This window comes from Fusarium keratoplasticum, chromosome 5 (assembly GCF_025433545.1).
Source record: "Fusarium keratoplasticum isolate Fu6.1 chromosome 5, whole genome shotgun sequence".
NCBI classification, from domain to species: Eukaryota; Fungi; Ascomycota; class Sordariomycetes; order Hypocreales; family Nectriaceae; genus Fusarium; species Fusarium keratoplasticum.
Window position 1 is genome coordinate 347,314 of NC_070533.1, and position 17,999 is coordinate 365,312.

Here is a 17,999-nt window from a genome sequence, read left to right on the forward strand (position 1 = left end):
AGATTAACTCCGGCGAGCTACTTTAATACCTTTTAATCTACCTTTCGAGGTATTTAGACTAAGATCTAGCCTTAATCACGGTCTTTAGGGTCCTTAAAGCCCAAGGGGTCGACGGTTTAGCTGCCTCCTAAACCGGCGTTAGAGTCCGTAGCTATATATTAAGCTTTAAGACTATAGCTTCTAGGTCAAGGGGAATAAGGCTAGCTCCTTTAAAAGCCCCCTTGATATTTCTTTCCGTTATAATAGCCTTATATACTACGTGGAAAGCTAAGAAGAACTCGGTCTTTAAAACATAGGTTATAGAGCATCTAATCAATCGCTCTATTTCTCGACTATAAGCTCGCTTTAGTACGCTAAAGCACCTAACGTTAAGGGGCTAAAGTAGATGAGACGAATGAGGTGGCATATAAAGCCGGATGATCTTCTTTTCCTTATAATATCTCTTAAATTCGATAGATTAGTGACTTTCGTGGCCATCGAGGATTAAGAGATAATAAGAACTAATTAATCGACTAGTTATGCACCGGTTAAAGTACTTAAGCCACTCGAGACCAATCTCGTTATTAGTCTAGCCATTTTGGGTCGTCGCAATAGCCTAATCGCCCGGGAGGTTGCTTTCTCGGTACTAGTTAGCGAGGTAATATTAGCCCGCACCGATAATAAACGGCTAGATCGCCTAGCCTTCCGCATTAATCGCTTAAATAACCGTAATCTATTCCCGGTTTCTAGGCTATATTGATTTCGGCTTTAAATGCCTTTCTGCACCTATGATAACTATTCCGCTTATAATTATACCTATAAGAAAGCTAGTCTTATTAAAGTTATAGATATTATTTAATTAGATGCTATACTTCGCGATTATATTCGCTATAAGCCGAAACTAATCGCGGATAATAATTAAATCTTCGCACTTAACTCTCTAATAGTTATATTTACGGAAAAAATGCGTCTTAAGGTCTAAGTACCGCTTAATGAAGTTATAAGCCTAATGCGTGCTAACTAGTAGCGCGTCGCGGTCGGCAAGTAATTAATTAGCCATATCTTTAATACTACGTAGCCGGGGGGGAAATCCTCGCGAATCTAGGTTAAGAATGAAGTGAATAAGGATCTCTTCTTCTAGATTAGATAGTTTGCGTGAATTCGGGATAGTATTAAGTCAAGCTTAAATGCTATTCTGTCGCCGACGTAGCCTATGCTTAGAGACCCGGTAGGTCCCTGCAGCGCGTCAGATGCTTAGCTTAGGGTTATTTTAAAGGGCCTAAAGGGCAAGAAGGGTTCTAGCCTTAATATTTGAGTCTGATATATTTGGTGGTTGGGAATTAATTAATTATATAGAAAGTTAGATATAAGAGGGAAAAGTGCGATGCTTGCTTGTCTGCGACGCTCGCTTATTAAGTACGTTAATTATTTTTATAATATAAATATATATTAATATTAAAATTATTAATTAATTTTTTAATTAATTTTTTATTTAATATTATTTTTATAATAAAATTAATATATATTAATAATTATTAATTTTTATAATTATATAAATTACTCCATAAACAGAGAAAGCGCTGCTGGAGCCGCCAAATCGGGCGGAAAGCGTCGCTATTTTAGGCGGCGCTAGCGGTGCGGGGAGTCCAACGACCAGAGGTCGCGGGGCAGGTACTATATACTTGGCTGGCCCGCTCACGCATAGATCCCTTGCACGCGCCCAGGGCTGACATGGCGGGGCTGTCAGGGCATACCCACCCGAGGGGGCCCAGTTTCTATCCCCCTTCTGCCTTCATCACAAAGGGCGTTCTAATTTCGATACCCAGCGCGTCTGTTTTCTGTTTCCTGTCGTCGCCCACAATGGATCTATCCCTTGCCGCCTAGAATAGCTATACCTGAGCTGCGATGGCTTACTTGCTCTATAAATGGCAGCGACGGTCCCCTTAGCCTCCCGTTCCCGTTCGACTCGTTCGATATGGCCGCTCCCCCTATTACCCTCCGCAGCCCGCCTGTCTACTCTCTCTCTCTCTCTCTCCCTAGCCGAATGACTGCTAACTTAAATCGAGCCGATAAGCAACGAGCCTCAGAGAATTATTTACGTCCTTACGTCCCCATGGCTCAGTTTATGACCGCCATAGCGTACCGAGCCGGTCCTAACGGCGCCCTAGATAATTATGCCGACTTTCTCGCCCAAGTCGCTCAGCAAGAGTCACGCAGCAGAGGCACCAAACGACCCGCACCGCTATCCACCGAGGCGCATAAGGAGAACCGAAAGCGGCTACGGCGAATAACCTTTGTTAAGCCCGTATATGCTCACGAAACCCAGATCAACGTCGCCGGCCTATTCAGGAAATGGGAGCGATAAGTCACTGAGCCTATCCCGCTGGATATCTATCCTCTAACGTGTGGGCTAAGTTACTATTAAGAAAAGAAGGTCGGCGATTGGAAGGCGATGTTAGAAGATCTATAGCGAGAGACGACGATAGATTTTTTACTCTTCGTCTGCGGCAACTATAATATTAAGTTATGGGGTACTTTGGATATGTATATTCGCTAATTCTAATAGCTATATACTACGGTTACGGGTTATTTTATGGACCGCAATAACTCTAAGGAAGTATATAAGGTATGGCCCATTTGAACCTGGCCGGAAGCTAGCTCTTCTCCCTATACTTTACTATGTATAGGAAGCGCTGATAGAGACTCCCGGCTAATACTATCGTTATATCTTAATCCCTTAGTTTGGTCTTTATGCGCCTAATATCGACGCTAAGCTAATTATAAGCGCGGCCGGGTTAGAGGTCCTCCTAGTATTTAATATAGCATACGACGAGAGTATCTTCCTTAGTAAACGGCACTGTATTTAACTCCCCTATTACTATAAGATTATATATTATACCGGGGCGCGACCTAGTAAGCTTATTGATAATAAGAGGCGAAAGCCTAAAGATAGCTTAACTTAGAAACTCTTCGGCTTTAAGGTCGTATCTTTACCTAATGCTAACCGTGGAGCGGACGAAGGTAAAGATAATAATATCGCGCCTAATAAGGTATCCCGGCGGCTAGATAAGCTATTATTAGCGGAAACCAAGGGACGCGGCTAGCCTAAGGCTCTTTACTACGAGGATATTAATCTAATGATTATCCGCCACCCGAGGACGGGACGGGCAGTACCCGCCATGGCTATTAAGTTTATCTATCATAAAGGCGTAGATAATAGGCTAAAACCATGAGTTGCCAACGTCCTATAGGCTGATTACGACTGGCCTATCTTCTTGATACTAATTATCATAGTACTATCTTCTACTTTACGCCGATGAGGAAACTCGTTTTTTGTGTTATTAGCGATATTATCGCCCTCGCGCTTCATAATAGCGCCTTTGCCGCAGAGAGCTTAATAAATGCCTCTTGGGTGCTAGGGATAAAGATCCCTATGTATAAGCCGTCCATATAGCTACGGTGGAAGGAGTCTATGCTTAAGGTCCCCGTTTTCCGCCGCTTTAGCCCTAATAGCGAACTCTCCGAAGATAAAGCTATGCTCTATGCTAAGCTTAGAGATGACATAGGCCAATAGAGCGAAGATACGGGGTTCGAGGTTCGCTAGACGCTAAAGGTCTGTCGCAAAGGAGCCTTAAACGCTACGAACGGTAGGTAATATCCCTAAGCTCTAGTGGGCTTCTAATCTATAGATTGCTAATATGCCCGTAGGTAACGCGCCGGATACTGTCTGAGACTAGATAATACGCTATAACCCTAAGTTTCTTACGTTTTAAGACGCCTACCTTAATTAGATAGTTAAGTTTAACTTGTAGAATACCTTTCTTAAGGAATAGATAGAGAGCGAATTATATAAATTATTCACGCATATTAGCCTTACCCATAACCCTCGAGCTAAACGCGATATAGTACCTATGGAAGTATAGGCGAACCTACTACCTAATCCCGAGATCGTTAAGCTAGAGTAGCGGCGAGCATTACTTAAGCAGGGACGGTATCGTATCTAGGGTCTGGAGGCCGAAGAAGAGATATATATGCTTACTGAGTAGATTAGACTTAAGAAGGGACGATGCGTATACCTAATTATAAGAGAGTACCGCTAGTATTACTTCTATTACTGTCCTATCTGGGATATTAAATGGGAGGTACGCGGAGAAGACGAAGATAAGTATGTGGAGCCTGCCATCTATATCACTATACTAGAACGCAAGGAATTGGCAGAGATCGTCTACCACTAGCCCGAGGACTTAACTGAAGACTAGATCTTCTAACGAAGGATCTAGTTTATTGATCTTATGGTGGCTCTCTATCGCAAAAGAGAGATAGTTAAGCGCTCCCGCGTCTGATAGAACGTCAAAGCCAACTTATCCATAAAGACCGAGCCTCTTGAAATAGAATACGAAATGTTGCCTAGCCCTGATTAATTCCCTCTGCTCCTGTACGCTGCGTAATGTCCTGATTGTATCGGTGATGAGTGACTGTCTCGTGAAGAGCGCGCCTTTATATACTGCTGCTCGACTATTATGAATGACTACTTCGATGACTAGTACCTGGTTAGGCGCGAGTAGGCTGAGCAGAGCGGCGAGAGGATCCGGTGTGAGCATCCTAAGTGCAAAGATGTTAGACTCTAATATTTGGACCACTTCCGGAGCTATGTCTAGAAGGTTTATGGTGTCACCCTGCGGACGTTAGAGCAAGTGAAGCAGAGGCGATAGCGCAAGGTAAGGCGCCGCTAGATGGCTAGGGGAAAGCGCCTACACTAGGAAAGAGCCTAGAGATAGAATGGCTAGAGCTAAAGTCCTTTCCTCTATGTCATAGATTTAGTAGAAGTAGCCCGGACTGGAATAGAATATATTAAGGAAAGGAGATAAGGTGTTTCCCCGCGAGTTTAACCTAAGGCGGCAATACTTTGTACCTCCGCAGCTATGCATAGCCTGTGAGGCCAGTATGATTACCGAGTGGTGCGTGGTTGGTCCTTTGGTGCCCTGGGGCGCTAGGACGAGCAGCCTACCAGCCCACTAACGTACCTGGCCAGGTTAGGTCGTGCGACGCTATTCTTGGCCGGGGCGACGATTTCGGGGACGAGTCGTTTATCAACACGTTAGGTTCCAAACCGATTCATGTTGTTCACTGGAGGCAACCATATACCGGTAATTTGATCGATAGTTCGATTGGCCAACCACTATGGCGGGCATAGCACCTCCACTGGCTGGGAACATGTCCATTCAAGGTCGATGAGGCACGTCACATGCGCCAATCACCATCCACAAAGATGCTGCTTGGATGAAGGCCCGAGAGGCTGTCGGGAATGGTCAGGAAACAGTCCAAGCAGAAGCACATCTCAACCTCCGTCTTTGTTTCTCCATCTGTTCCATTCTTGTTCCCTCGTTTCTTGCCATCCCCATGTCGAATCGTAAACGGGAAACAGATTGGAACTGCAGTAGCGTATTGGCATGAGGCTTGACCAGGTAGTACTAGACGAAGAGCTTAAAGAGTATTGTTTTGAGGCTGCCGGGTAACACCCCTCCCCCTCCCCCTGGGACGGTCTCCGTCATCCATTGGATAACCCGTCGCGGAGTTGCCTGCGTGTCCTCTTTTCTGTGGGTCAAGCCCGGTCGTGACGATTGGTCAGGAGGGTGCGGTTAAACAAGGGCACGCTGCTGCACTGTGCGAGCCGTCGTTGTACTCGTCTCGCCATCTATACATGCTAGGAACCCCCCGTGTAGGGCTGCTCTGCGAGAGTTGCCTCTTGTTGCAAGTCCTGGAGGGGGCAGAACAACAAAGCCGGCACCCCAAAAAGGGATAAAACTGGTCATGCGCAGATGCTTCTTTCACCAGCAAGTGCCTTTCTTCTCAGGCTCGTTCCGAAACGCATTGGCGGACCCCGTAGGGGATCGGTCTCCTGTATAATTCAAGTAATCTGTCACGGGCCAGATGAGATCAACTCAAGAGGTAATGCCACTGTATTGCGAGAATACTACGTTGGAGAGGAAAGAGAGAAAGCGGGCAGGCTCGTAGACGCGTAGACGTGTATGATAGTCCCTGTGACGGCCTGCCCCGTACGCCTAGTTACGTATACCCAACCCAGGGTCCAGCACCCCGGACGCTCCCGTCACAAGCGTACCAAAACTTGGTTTAGTGTAAGCAGACTTTATCTGCCTCTTTTTGACAGGCTGCTAGTAGCCTAAAGACGGGCATTACTGCAATAAGTTGATGACTTAATAATATAATTAATAATAATCAGGCTACTAGCAGCTGCTAACATCGAGGACCCACCTTTGGCCACCACCCCCCTTTGGCCAGCGTAAATTGCCTCACCTCCAAAATGCACACATCACGTAAATCAGCGATTTCTCAATAAAAAAAAATGCAGTTAATTCAATTGAACCTGAAATACACTCTGCATGCCTTGCTGCTCCTTCTCTGCTGCTTTAATGGAATTATCTTGTAATTTGGATGCCTCATAGTCGCGATATTTCTTTGGTGCTTTCTCAGCCTCATAATGAGCGTACGCAATTTCGTCAATGCGAGCAAACCTCTCATTAGGGTCATAATCAACGGCCTTTCTGCCAGTGGGCTTCTGTGACTCTAGCTGGTTCTCTAGGAACTCAATTCTCTGACTTTGGCTGGCGATAATGCCGTTTAAATAAGTGACTTGCTTGCTATTCTGATTTATGAGGGTTCGGGCTTCACGAGAGACGTCGCCATCGCTTTTTCGTATGCGATCTAGCCGTCTTTTGATATCCCTCTCGTTCTTTGGCGTACAGAGATTATCACGAGATAGCTGCTTTTGCTTTTTTGGTGTTGAGGGTGTCAAATCGGGCGGGGGAGGGCGCTTGGTAGTAGCTACCTTCTTTATCGGCTTATTGACATCGACAGGATAGATTCCTGCGCCCCGAAATGCGTGTCGGATGTTCCTCTCGGTTAGGGCTTTCTCTCGAGCTACTTCATAAGTATATACGAAGCGTCGTTTCTGAATGGGAGACCTAGCTGTGAATGTTGCATACTTGGATGTCTCTTCGTGAAAATTTCGCTTGAGAACTGAAAAGACGCCAACGTCGAGAGGTTGTGTGGTATGAGACGAATGTGGAGGTAAATAAAGGAGTTATACCTTATTTATCCAGGCCAGGAACATTATCTCGATAGTCACATGAGAGCTATGGCCGTCGAGAAGAAGGAGGCGCCATTTCCCAGGAGCAGGCGCTGTTTCTGGCAGGAAAACCTCGATGAACCATTTCCTGAAGATGAGGCTATTCGACCAGCCTGTAGATGTGCAGTCATACTTCCAGTCCGGCCACGGAGGGTCAAACCACTGGCCCTGGAGGTTCTCGCCGGTGAAAATGACCACCGGCGTCGTAGAGGAGCCAGCAGCTGAGATACACTCAATTATCGAGACCCAGGTACGAGAATCGCTCTCTGAGACGATGGAAAAGGACGTAAATGAGGTCCCTACGACCCTTCCGGCCTTGGTTTCCCCTTCAGCAACTCCGTGTTCGTCGACATTGTGTAAGGTCGTTGGGTTGATGTCCTTATCTTCAATTTGGTGCTCGAGGAGTCGAGAAAAGCGCTGTAACTGCTCCTCCGTTGTCTCCCTCGCTCGTACGGCGTCTGTGGCCCGCGATGGCTTCATTTTGATGTCTTTATGGCGCCTGATAAAGCGGTTGATCCAGTTGTGGCCGACGTGTTCGTCTCGTCCATCGTGCTTGAGAATGAGGTCCGCAAACTTGCGTATATTTGCCTTGCTTTGGCCCCGGCCAGCAGCTTCTTCATTGAGGATCCAATTGACTAGATTCCTCTCTTGGTCCGGATTCAACTTTTGAGCCGGAATTTGAGCGTCGCGAGCGTTGGTGCCGCCTTTTTTGCGGTTGCGAAGACTGCCGCGAGAAATGGCATGCGCCGAAGCAACCGGGGCGAGTGGGGCATGTTTGAGGTCTTTGAGAGCGCAAGAAATTCGATATTCACGTTCTTCAGACATTTCTGATTATTATGACATATTTTTGAAGTTGATACGCTGTAAATTGGTAAATCTGTGGCCGGGTGCATTATTCGCAATGCCAAGGATGAAGTCGATGATGATGTGGCCAAAGGGGGGTGGTGGCCAAAGGTGGGTCGTCGATGTTATGCCTTGAGGAACTTGTTCCGAAAGGTTCTTTTTTTTTTTTTTTTTTTTTTTTTTTTTCCTTCCGTGCCCTCCTGGCGGTCCAAAAATCAAGCTCGGGCCACTAAATGGTCCGTGCGAGCCGCCTGCACCACAATCGCTTCACCTCAATCCCTGCGCCACCTTTTTTCCTCCTGCACCACTTTTTTTCCCCGCGCCAGCCTGGCTACCAACCTCAGCCAGCAGGCTCTGCAAGTTGGTCAATTAGAGCGTCAGGTGCCTATACGTTCAATTCATAGAAATAAATTCTGCCATTCTAGGGATGATTTCAGGTGAAATAAAACCTATGTATCCATCCATACTGACCGATATCGAGGCATCAAAAGGAGCAAAACGTGGCCTATTCTGTAAGAAAGGAGGAGAGGAATTCTCGGTGCAGAAGCAGTCATAAATATTAGAAAAACCTGCGGGAGCTATTCACAGAGTGGAGACAGCTTTAGTAGTCGATGGTGTCATATTAGGTACTGATGGCGTTCTTTTTTATCTAATATTCTATGGTTACCTATATAACAATGCTATCAGCACATCATAGCACCGATGGCATGGAAACAATCTACGAACCCTTTCACAAGGGTAAACTACGAAAATCTGCAAAGAACAGCCATGTCTTCAGTCATCTACCTCGTCCGCCACGCCGAGTCGGAGCACAACATCTCGAAAGACTTCACACAACGAGATCCACCTCTTACCGCTAGCGGCTTGGCCCAGGCAGCGAATCTGACTGAAAATTTCCCTGACCCAGCCTCAATCGCCGTCGTTCTCACATCTCCACTTACACGCACGTTGCAAACTACGACCGCCGGCTTCCCTCAAGTCTTCCGCAAAGATGCAGCAGGCGGCGCCTAGCTTATTATCGACCCCGACCTTTAGGAGCGCAGCGACCTTCCTTGTGATACCGGGTCTAGACGTGCTGAACTAAATAAGGCCTTTCCAGGTCTCGATTTTGGGGACTTGGGGCATGAATGGTTCATCAAAGAGGGGTTGTACGCCGCGGATGATGCTGCGGTCGTTAAACGAGCGCAACGATTCCGCGAGAGATTGCGTGAGATTATTGCTTCACTCGAGAAGGATAGAGAAGAGGATGACGAGAGGCGAAGGACGAATGTGGTTGTTGTCACTCATGGTGTGTTTATGAAATTCTTAGCTGAGGACGACGCGATTAACCTCCCCAAGGCGGGCTGGAAAGCCTTCAGGATGGGTAGTAGGGAGGGCGGAGGTGCTATACTTATTCCCCTGGAGTGAAGTTAAAATGGAGAAACTATCGTCCATCTTATATTAAATTAAGCCCTGACAACCCCATACCAGATTAGGCCCAGCACAGCGCCCATGATGATAGCGACCGGAGGGTTCACGCCAAAAGAGTAGCCGAAGACAAAGCTCGATGCAGTCACGACAACCCACCATGGTTCCTGTGCGAGACTTGTCCCCTGCTGGAAATTTTCGTCTATGTAACCGATTTGCCACAGGCGGTAGACTGCGGTATAAATGAGCCCGACGGCACCAGCATTAACGCCTCTGAGGAGCGACTTTACCCATCTAAGGCCGCGGATAGCACTCCATATGCCCATGGTGCCATGAACGGTGATGAGGCCTGGGGCAAAGATGCCAATGAATCCGAGTGCAGCCCCTGCAGCCGAGTTGTAACCCCCGTTGATCGCAGTCAGGGCGCCAAGGTACACGGCGAAGTTGAAGTTGGGACCGGGAAAGCTCTGCTGAATGGCTAGGCCGATGAGGAAGTCTCGCGGGCTAACCCAGCCTTCGGCGACGACGTATTCGCGGAGCAGGGGGATGACGACGGGACCTCCGCCGAAGATGATAGTTCCTGCGAGGTACATGTTTGCGAAGAAGCTGAAGAGGAGCGATTTAACAGGCAACACGCCGCGCAGGACCATGATGACGATGAATGTAATGAGGAAAAAGACAATTATGCCGAGGCCGAAGGTCCAAGAGAAATTGAGGCTGCGTTCTGGTGGGACGACGCGGGGTTCCGACTCGGTCTCTGGATGCCCGTTCTCAGTAACCGGAAGAGTTTCCGCATCGTTGTCTCGGCTTGAGCGCGTCCCTGCCTCATTCCGTTTTGTCGCAGCATCGGAAGAAGTAGCAGTGGCGGTAGCAGTGTTGTGCTGATTGTGCTGATTGACAGACTGCGCCTGCGAAAGCTCGACGGATTCCGGCTCTTCTGCCAGGCGTCGTCTTCTGGGGTTCTTCACCACGCTCACGACGACCTTGACGGGGCCGTGAAGCCAACGATAATCATGAACGACGGTTGCGACGCCGGCCAGGAACATCAGAAGGGGAAAGTACCACAGCGCGTTATATAGGATGCCGGCCGCGCCTCCGAGGAAGACGATTACGTGGGTTATTTTATCGGTAATGGCTTTTTCTGACAGTTGAACTGCGGCGACTGCGATGATGCCGACGGTCGAGGCGTTGAGGCCGGAGAGGAGTGCATAAACCGGACCGGGGAGTGAGTCTCCGATGTTAGAGATGCCAATGGAGAGGCCGTACATTCCGAGGGCGCCAGGTAAGCTAGTGAAGCAAGTTAGCAGCGCCGATGCGAGATTTTGGACTGGACATGGCTGCTTACCTCCAGATAAAAAAGCTCAGCAAGGCAGGCGGGAAACCGTCATGGATGAGGTTGATACAGTAATGCATTTTAGTGCTACCAGGGCCAGAGAAAGCCTGGCATACACTGAACAGCTCTTGATACTGCATACTGATCAGCAATGCTGCGTTACCCAACGATACCACGGAAAACTCGACGTACCACTTGCTCGTCGATCCATTGCAGCTTCTGGACGAATTTGTCATGAAACTAAGGTGAGGGCATTCGTCAGCAGTCGCTCTGTCCGAGACGCAATATACGTCACGATGGAACATGATCATAAGAACAAAGCTGTAGCTCACGATTTTGAAATGCACTGGGGGACCACCAAAGGAGGTAAATCCAAGATGGTAATTAGTGTGGATGGCATTCCACAACTTGGCCCCGATATTAACAGGCTGCCCGCCTCTCCAGCGTCGAATAGCCATCCTGGTAATAGTGTAGGATTGTGTTGAAGCTCTTGTCGATGGCAGCAGAATTGGTACTGAACGGCTTGAATGCTGAAAAGTTGGAGATTCAAGACAGCACATAGGTTTATTCGCTTGACTGACCTACTAGGTTATCTCCATTAGTACCCACTCGAAATGGTGCAGTACAACCAATCATTGCTTCTCTTGCAGGGCACGTGGGGTTGGCCATGCATCGGCCCCCATGTCACAGACTTTTTCGGACCTATTAGATCGAGGGAATGACAGCGAGCCGACCGAAAGACTCACGCCGAAACGAACATATCCACCTTAACTTCGCCTGGACCCTCGCGCCACCTCTAGCCACGGCGCATGCGCCGTGGCAAGCCTATAAACAGACACCTGCAAAGACGCCCACAACTGCCCAAGGCCATTAGGCGATACCTGTCAGACAGCGCGCCCTCACTAGGTCACTGATGATGAAAGATGATATTGGGATGATCTTGAGTGTATTGATGGGGTTCCTTGTGTTCGTCCTCCTTGTTCTTCGTTCTCCCTCGTTGTCTTTGTATCTGAGGGGGGCAAGACCAAGATACTACCCAGGGGGTTAGGTGATGTACGCAACCCCTCTCTTCATCAGAGAGGGGGCGTCAAAACCTGTAACTCCGTCGCTCATGTAACCGTGTCAACCCATATAAAATTAGCTGCTTGACAAAAATAGTCCTGCAAAATATTCATTTTAAAAGTGGGCCTAAACCTTATTTTTTTTTTGATCGCTTATTTTTGTCCGACAGCTAATTTTCTATAGGTTGACAGTGGTTACAGGAGTGACGGAGTTACAGGTTTTGACGCCCCCTCTCTGATGAAGAGAGGGGTTGCGTACATCACCTAACCCCCTGGGTCGACCTGCTGATCCTGCAACAGATCTGTAACGCTGTTCTGACAATTAAGGTATCATGGGGTGACATCTTCCCTTGAGGTGGCTGCCTGTGTAACATCATCATGCATGCCACTTCTCCAACAGTACCTACCTAGGGCTTCGTCGCGACTTACCTGGAAGACAGTGCTTGTCGGCATCGTTCTTTTTCACATTTTTTCATAAGACAAGTGCTTGTGTCAGGCTCTTTTCTTTTTTCACTTTTTTCAAGGCAAGCGCCTTGCTTCTCAGGCCTGTTCCGAAAGGCATTGGCGGGCCCCGTAGGGGACCGGTCTCCTGTAGTAATGGATAGTAATCAGGCTACTAGCAGCTACTATAGTAATGGATTGATGATCTAGTAATTAGGCTACTAGCAGCCTGCCGAGCTTACCCACCGCATAGCTACTAGTAGCCTACTGGACTTACTACTGCATAGCTACTAGTAGCCTACCAGGCTTACCCATAATCAGGCTGCTAGTAGCTGCTATAGTAATGGGTTGATGACCTAGTAATCAGGCTACTAGCAGCTGCAATAGTAAGAAGTTAATAACCTAGTAATCAGGTAGCGACACCTGTGCCCAAACAAGAACTACTTGAGAACTTCCCTTATCTGTACAGCCGCAATCTGACGCATGTCAACTAAACAGCCGGACCTGACAGCCCATTCTGCGCTCTCGGTGAGCAAAGTATAAATATGAGCAGCCTTGTCTGAACGCTCCAAGACGCTTGCCGCCACCAACTTTAGGCTTCCACTGTCTTGTCTTCCAACGTCCCGCCTGCCGAGAGTCAGTAACAAATCTTTCGAGGACGGGTAATGCCATATACGATCGACTCAGCAGCATCCGAATATATCATGGTGAAGAGTGGAGATGGTCCCGCTAGGTCGCTCCAGCTTCTACCAGCTCGTTTGCGTTCTTTCAGCTCACGTCTCAAAGCGTCTGGGTGTGAACGGTCTTCCTGAGCCTTCATGTAAATGTCGATAGCAATGGTCGCGTCGCGATAACAAGGCTCACGTGGGGCCCGTCCATTTTCCCTCTCTGATTTTATAATGGATTCAAGCGTGGTGAAGATCCGCATTAACTGCACGTGAGCCAGCCGTCGGAGCAGGTACGTTCCTTCTTGTCCACAAATGATCCTGTCCACAGCTTTGAAAGCAGCAATAATACGGGGGTCTGAGCTTACGAGATCGCCAGGTATTGTGGTTTTGCCAAGTAATGAGATCCAGTCTGTGATTGCCTTTATGCAATTCTGGGTGAAGAGGTCCATTGGATCGTGCCCGACCAACCTTTGGCTTAGCGTCGTCACACGAGCCAACTCGCGAAGAGTGTGGCTTGCCTTGGGCGGTCGGCGACGGATCTGACTGTTTCGTTTCAGGATACAATATTGCCAATCTGTGAATGAGACTTTCCTTTTCTGTTTATCGTACCTCCCACGTGATACCCTACAGGGAGGATTTCGGCGTGTCTCTGAGCGCACCGAGTTCCAGATGCTAGTGGGAGGCTTCTCCCAAGCTCCAGACCCAAAACTTGGCTTCTCATGTAACCCCGCTTTGTAAGCGTTGCTGTCTGTGTGCGCCAAGTCGGAAGTAATGTTAACTTCGCGTGTCGTCTCAGGCGCAGGGCACGCAATGATTTGCTCGCTATCGACATCCATGAACTCGAACATGTCGTTCATCTCGTTTGTTGAGGCGTCCCTTTCAAACAAACGTGACATGTTGATAGGGCAGCTGCGACTCCTACATTGTGAGCAGTGCACCGCGAGGACGCGCAGACGCGAGCAATATATACTTCTGCCAACTGCACAATAATTCCTCGAGAATGGGACTGTGATAGAACGGGTTGATGTTTCTTGCAGCCCGTTTCTCAGGTTCCTCCCCCGGCTTGGGGACAGAAACGCGAATCCGAGCACTACCAAGGAGGGGCGTGCACGTTTCATGGGGTCGTAAAGGGGCAGGTATAAAGACGGTTTTCTGTTTTCAGCTTGCCTCGCGCTTAATGGTAAATCCGGCAACCTTCCGGTTTCTGCTTGCTGTTACCTGATCCTGTCCGCTGGCGCTTACCAGTAATCGCCGCCAACCATCCCTGGCGCTTACTGGTAAATTTAGAACCATGCGTTTCTTTCAATCGCGCTTACCAGTAATCGCAGTCAATCCGCCTCGCATCTTACCAGTCTAAGGTTATCGCATTACCGGTAAACCCTTTCCTGAAATCGTTTCTGGTAAGCTACCACCCGCTTACTAGTAAACAACAAGGAGGCTGGTGAAAGTTTACCGGTAATTTTAAGCCCCGGACCTTAGCATGGCCGCAGATTACCAGTACTCAGCCATCGCACTACTGGTAAACCCCCAGGAGAAAGCTATTCTGGTAAAGCCATCTACGCTGACTGGTAAACAATTAGCGGATAACTGGAATTTTACCAGTCATTCTGGCCTTCACCTGGTCGACACCTGTAAGATTACTCGTCAACATGGCCCATACTGGGAAATTTACCATGACGTCAGGACGGAGGACCAGTGAGTGACCGGTCGTCGGTCCCCTACCGGTCCTATTTGTTTCGGTAATGCACTCGGATATGGGTTTTTGTGGTTGAGTTGACTCGACAATGGTTATGTAAGTTAGGGGAATGGTTGCCCTAGCTAGGAAACCCTGATATGTATCCTCTTCATCGCTCCACAAGCAAAACTTTCCTCGTAGAGGTTTGCAGGTCGAGGTCTCTGCCCCATCGCTGTTCTGGGGAGCATCGCTGGTCGACGTCGTCGGAACTTGGGAACTTCGGGGCTTCGGGATAGCACTGTGATCAGTAGCCAGAGTTGGAGTATGGAGTTGAAGAGGCTGGGGCTGGCAATCCCGATGCTCTAGGGTATATATACCTACCCAGCTTGCTATGGGTGCCAGAAATGGCACCAGCATTCAAGGCACAAGGGTCCAGCTTTGTGTAAGCAGGGAACTGTTTTCAGCCTCCTTGTTGCTTTGAATCGGACCCGATGCTATTTGTGGGCCAGCTGCCTGACACCCCCAGTCGATAGCAAGCACGGTCACACGGCCATGATCGGTTGGTCGAAGATGCATCGGGCTCAGTCAGCCAGCTCGCTTGATCGCTCTATGGTAGTGTAGTCGACGGTCAGTTATCCAAGAGCCATGGTCACCTTACTTTCGAGCCTTAGCATAGTTGGAGGAACGCTTTATCGTGTCGCAAGCACGACGCACACGCAGCGGGCCGGGAACAGAGGACGAATTATGACCTCTTATGCTACCGAGCGAAAGTCAAAGGGGACAGCGCAGCGGAAATGAAATTTCGATCTGTCGAGAAAAGGGAGGAGTGTTCGAGGGAGGGAGCGTTCGAGGAAGGAGGGGATAGTCGGGAGGGAGAGGACAGTTGGTCAAGATTGCCGTAATGTTAGTATTTCCTAATTGGAGGACTCCATGGCCAAGCTGAGAAGAGCTACAAGTGCAAGCTTGGGAGGGAAAGTAAGCCGTAGTCGAAGTGTTGAAAAGAAGGAAGAAAGGTTGAGTTGAGTGTCACGGGGGTGCCCTGCAAGACTCCATGTCTCTTGGGTAAGCTTCATGCCTAAGGCAGCAGCACGGCAGTTTTGGGCTGTCTAAGCCACAAACCGTCCGTACTAAGCCAACCACCGCCAATGTCCAAGTGCTGAGGGCTCCATTTCGCCATCGTCGACACTCTCGTGACGACTGTTTACGTTACGAACGCGCCAGCTCTTGTGCCCCTAGCCATCCCTTCACGTCATGAATCAGGATTTTCCCACCCCACGCTCGATGAACCCGCCGAGCCCGCCGAACCGGCCGAGCGACGACTCGATGGCATCGCCCAAACCCCAACACACTATACCCATGACGTGAAGCTGCACACAAATGCGGTGCAATTTTTCGTGTCGACAGAAAATCATCTTTACGATACACGTCGCGTGGAACTCGAGGAGAACGTCTGGCAATGTAAGGGAACGATGAACGATACATCGATTCAAGGGCTCACAGAAGCTCTCCGGAATCGAGGCAAAGAGCCCCAGCCGCAGACCGACAGCAAAACCGTGGTGCCTTCCTTTCAAGGCCCTGGGCGGTCACTTGGGAATCCGGGAAGGCATGCAAACAGCTGAGCATCAAGAATAAGCAGTGTTTGGCTTGTTTCAGTTATTGCTTGTAGTCGAGCTTCAATCGAACTATCTCCTGTTATGTGCCCTGAACAACTCCTGCAGCGACGCGTCTGAAGATGATGCGACCACTTGCACTGCTCCCTCATCCAGCCTTACCCGTCTCGCATTAAAAAGCTCACCAAGCGTAGCAACAAGCATCTGCCGTCCATTCTTGCCTATCGCGATATCCTCTAGGATATGCACCTTTCCAGAATCCGCCCTCTCAGATGCATCTGAGCATATGGCGAGGCACTGCCGTGTACTATCAAACTCCCTCGCAAGGCTTTGAGCCTCCCGCCCTGGGCTTGCAGTATTGCCCCTGCCCCGTTTAGGCCTAGCCTCTCCCGCGAGTAGTCGCCCCCTGCTGTCTTCCCCAAGGGCCCGAAGTCGACTTGACGTGTCATTGAGTTTGTCGCAACAATCTTTCAGTGTCGAGAGGGTCATGATGTGTGCCCGGGTCAGATCCTGGGTAGATAAGCCAACGGGCTTGGCGCCACACGGTGCTTCCCCCTTCGCCACTGGCAAAAGCCTCAGTCTGTTGATATGGGATAGCACCTGCGAGCAAAATTGGAGACACTGCTCGGTTGCCTCGCGTTCATTGCGAAAGCGCTCTATATCTGCGGGTTCCGCCCGAGAGGTGATGTCGCCATGCCTCGTCAAAAATTGCAATTTAGACGTGATCTCCTCGAGGCGGTTCTCGAGGTCTTGCTTCGTATCTCGAATCATATCTTTGTATTCATTTAGGACTTGAAGGGTCACCGTGCTCGAACGCCTTGGTCGTTTGGGTCAGCCAAATAGCTAGTGTAGGAAGTAGGTTAACTGACAGGTTTGCATCCGCCAAGGCGATGGCAATGGTAGATTTATACCCAGCCAGCATAGCCGTGAAGCCATTAATGTCATTGTCCATGTATCTGAGCTTTGCCCAGTCTCTGAAGCTCATGTTTCCCTGCCCCTCAGAATGTCTAGTGCATCTGACTATTAGCGCCTGGAAATCCACGCATGCCTTGGTACACTGCTCGAGTGGAAGCTTCAGCGGAACGAGGATAGAAGGTTCGTGTCCGGCAGAAGCCTCCAGGGACTGGAGGACACCACCAAGAGCGTCGAGCTCATCTCTCAGCTGCCGAACAGAGCGAGGGTGGTCCCTAAGACTCTTGACAGTCTGGTAAAGCATCTTGCTTGACTGTATTGTAGCAGTGACGATGGCCAAAAGCCCGGAAACAACACTAAGCGGATCCGCCATTAGCCTTTCTCGTGGGTCAGGTGGCCACCTCGTCATGTGTCCCGAACTTGAAAAGATGAAGGTTTGGTCGGCCTCCCGTCAGGTGCCCACACCTCACCATCGGGTTGTTTCCATGCGGCCCACTCATTTGCTAGTGCGGGACCGGGAAGAACTCGGCCCCCGCCCCCCGGGGGAAAGTGCATGGATGTACGGTAAGACCTCGGAGTCGGCATCGCATCTCAGGCCGAGCAGGTTCATGGGGCTTTAGCCAGACCCTCCGATGATGCTGATGGTGCTAGAAAGAGCGATTTCACAAGGTCCCAGACCGGTAGGCCATCAGCGTTTTCACTGCCGAATGATGGCTTACGATCTCGGACACCAGCCACAGGCAAATGCGTCTGTATCTTATCGTAACCTTATCCCCCTGTGGGGGAGCATTGTGGCTTTTCCAAGCCCAGTTTGACGCAGGCAACGAAGGGCACTCCCCCCCGTCCGACACCTTGGCTGAAACACGTCACCAGTAACATGCTGTGATGAAGCGCGAGTGGATATTAATAAAGACGTCACAGTA

General features: G+C 49.2%; 3 protein-coding genes across 3 annotated transcripts; 1 reads left to right on the plus strand and 2 right to left on the minus strand.

Annotated features, from left to right (window-relative positions):
* Positions 1-1,954: 1,954 nt before the first annotated feature.
* Positions 1,955-2,344, plus strand: NCS57_00677400 (uncharacterized protein; the record flags this gene model as incomplete). The annotated part of the gene is made up of 1 exon (XM_053056652.1): positions 1,955-2,344. One exon carries the CDS (start codon positions 1,955-1,957, stop codon positions 2,342-2,344), a length of 390 nt encoding a protein of 129 aa, XP_052912847.1.
* A 7,070-nt stretch (positions 2,345-9,414) lies between these two features.
* NCS57_00677500 (uncharacterized protein) lies at positions 9,415-11,167 on the minus strand (the record flags this gene model as incomplete). The annotated part of the gene is made up of 4 exons (XM_053056653.1): positions 9,415-10,663; positions 10,722-10,843; positions 10,902-10,949; positions 11,000-11,167. 4 exons carry the CDS (start codon positions 11,165-11,167, stop codon positions 9,415-9,417), a joined length of 1,587 nt encoding a protein of 528 aa, XP_052912848.1.
* A 5,500-nt stretch (positions 11,168-16,667) lies between these two features.
* Positions 16,668-17,488, minus strand: NCS57_00677600 (Helo-like-N domain-containing protein; the record flags this gene model as incomplete). The annotated part of the gene is made up of 3 exons (XM_053056654.1): positions 17,034-17,488; positions 16,886-16,981; positions 16,668-16,674 (listed from the first exon to the last, which is right to left on the minus strand). Exons 1-3 carry the CDS (start codon positions 17,483-17,485, stop codon positions 16,668-16,670), a joined length of 555 nt encoding a protein of 184 aa, XP_052912849.1. The 5' UTR covers positions 17,486-17,488.
* Positions 17,489-17,999: the final 511 nt, after the last annotated feature.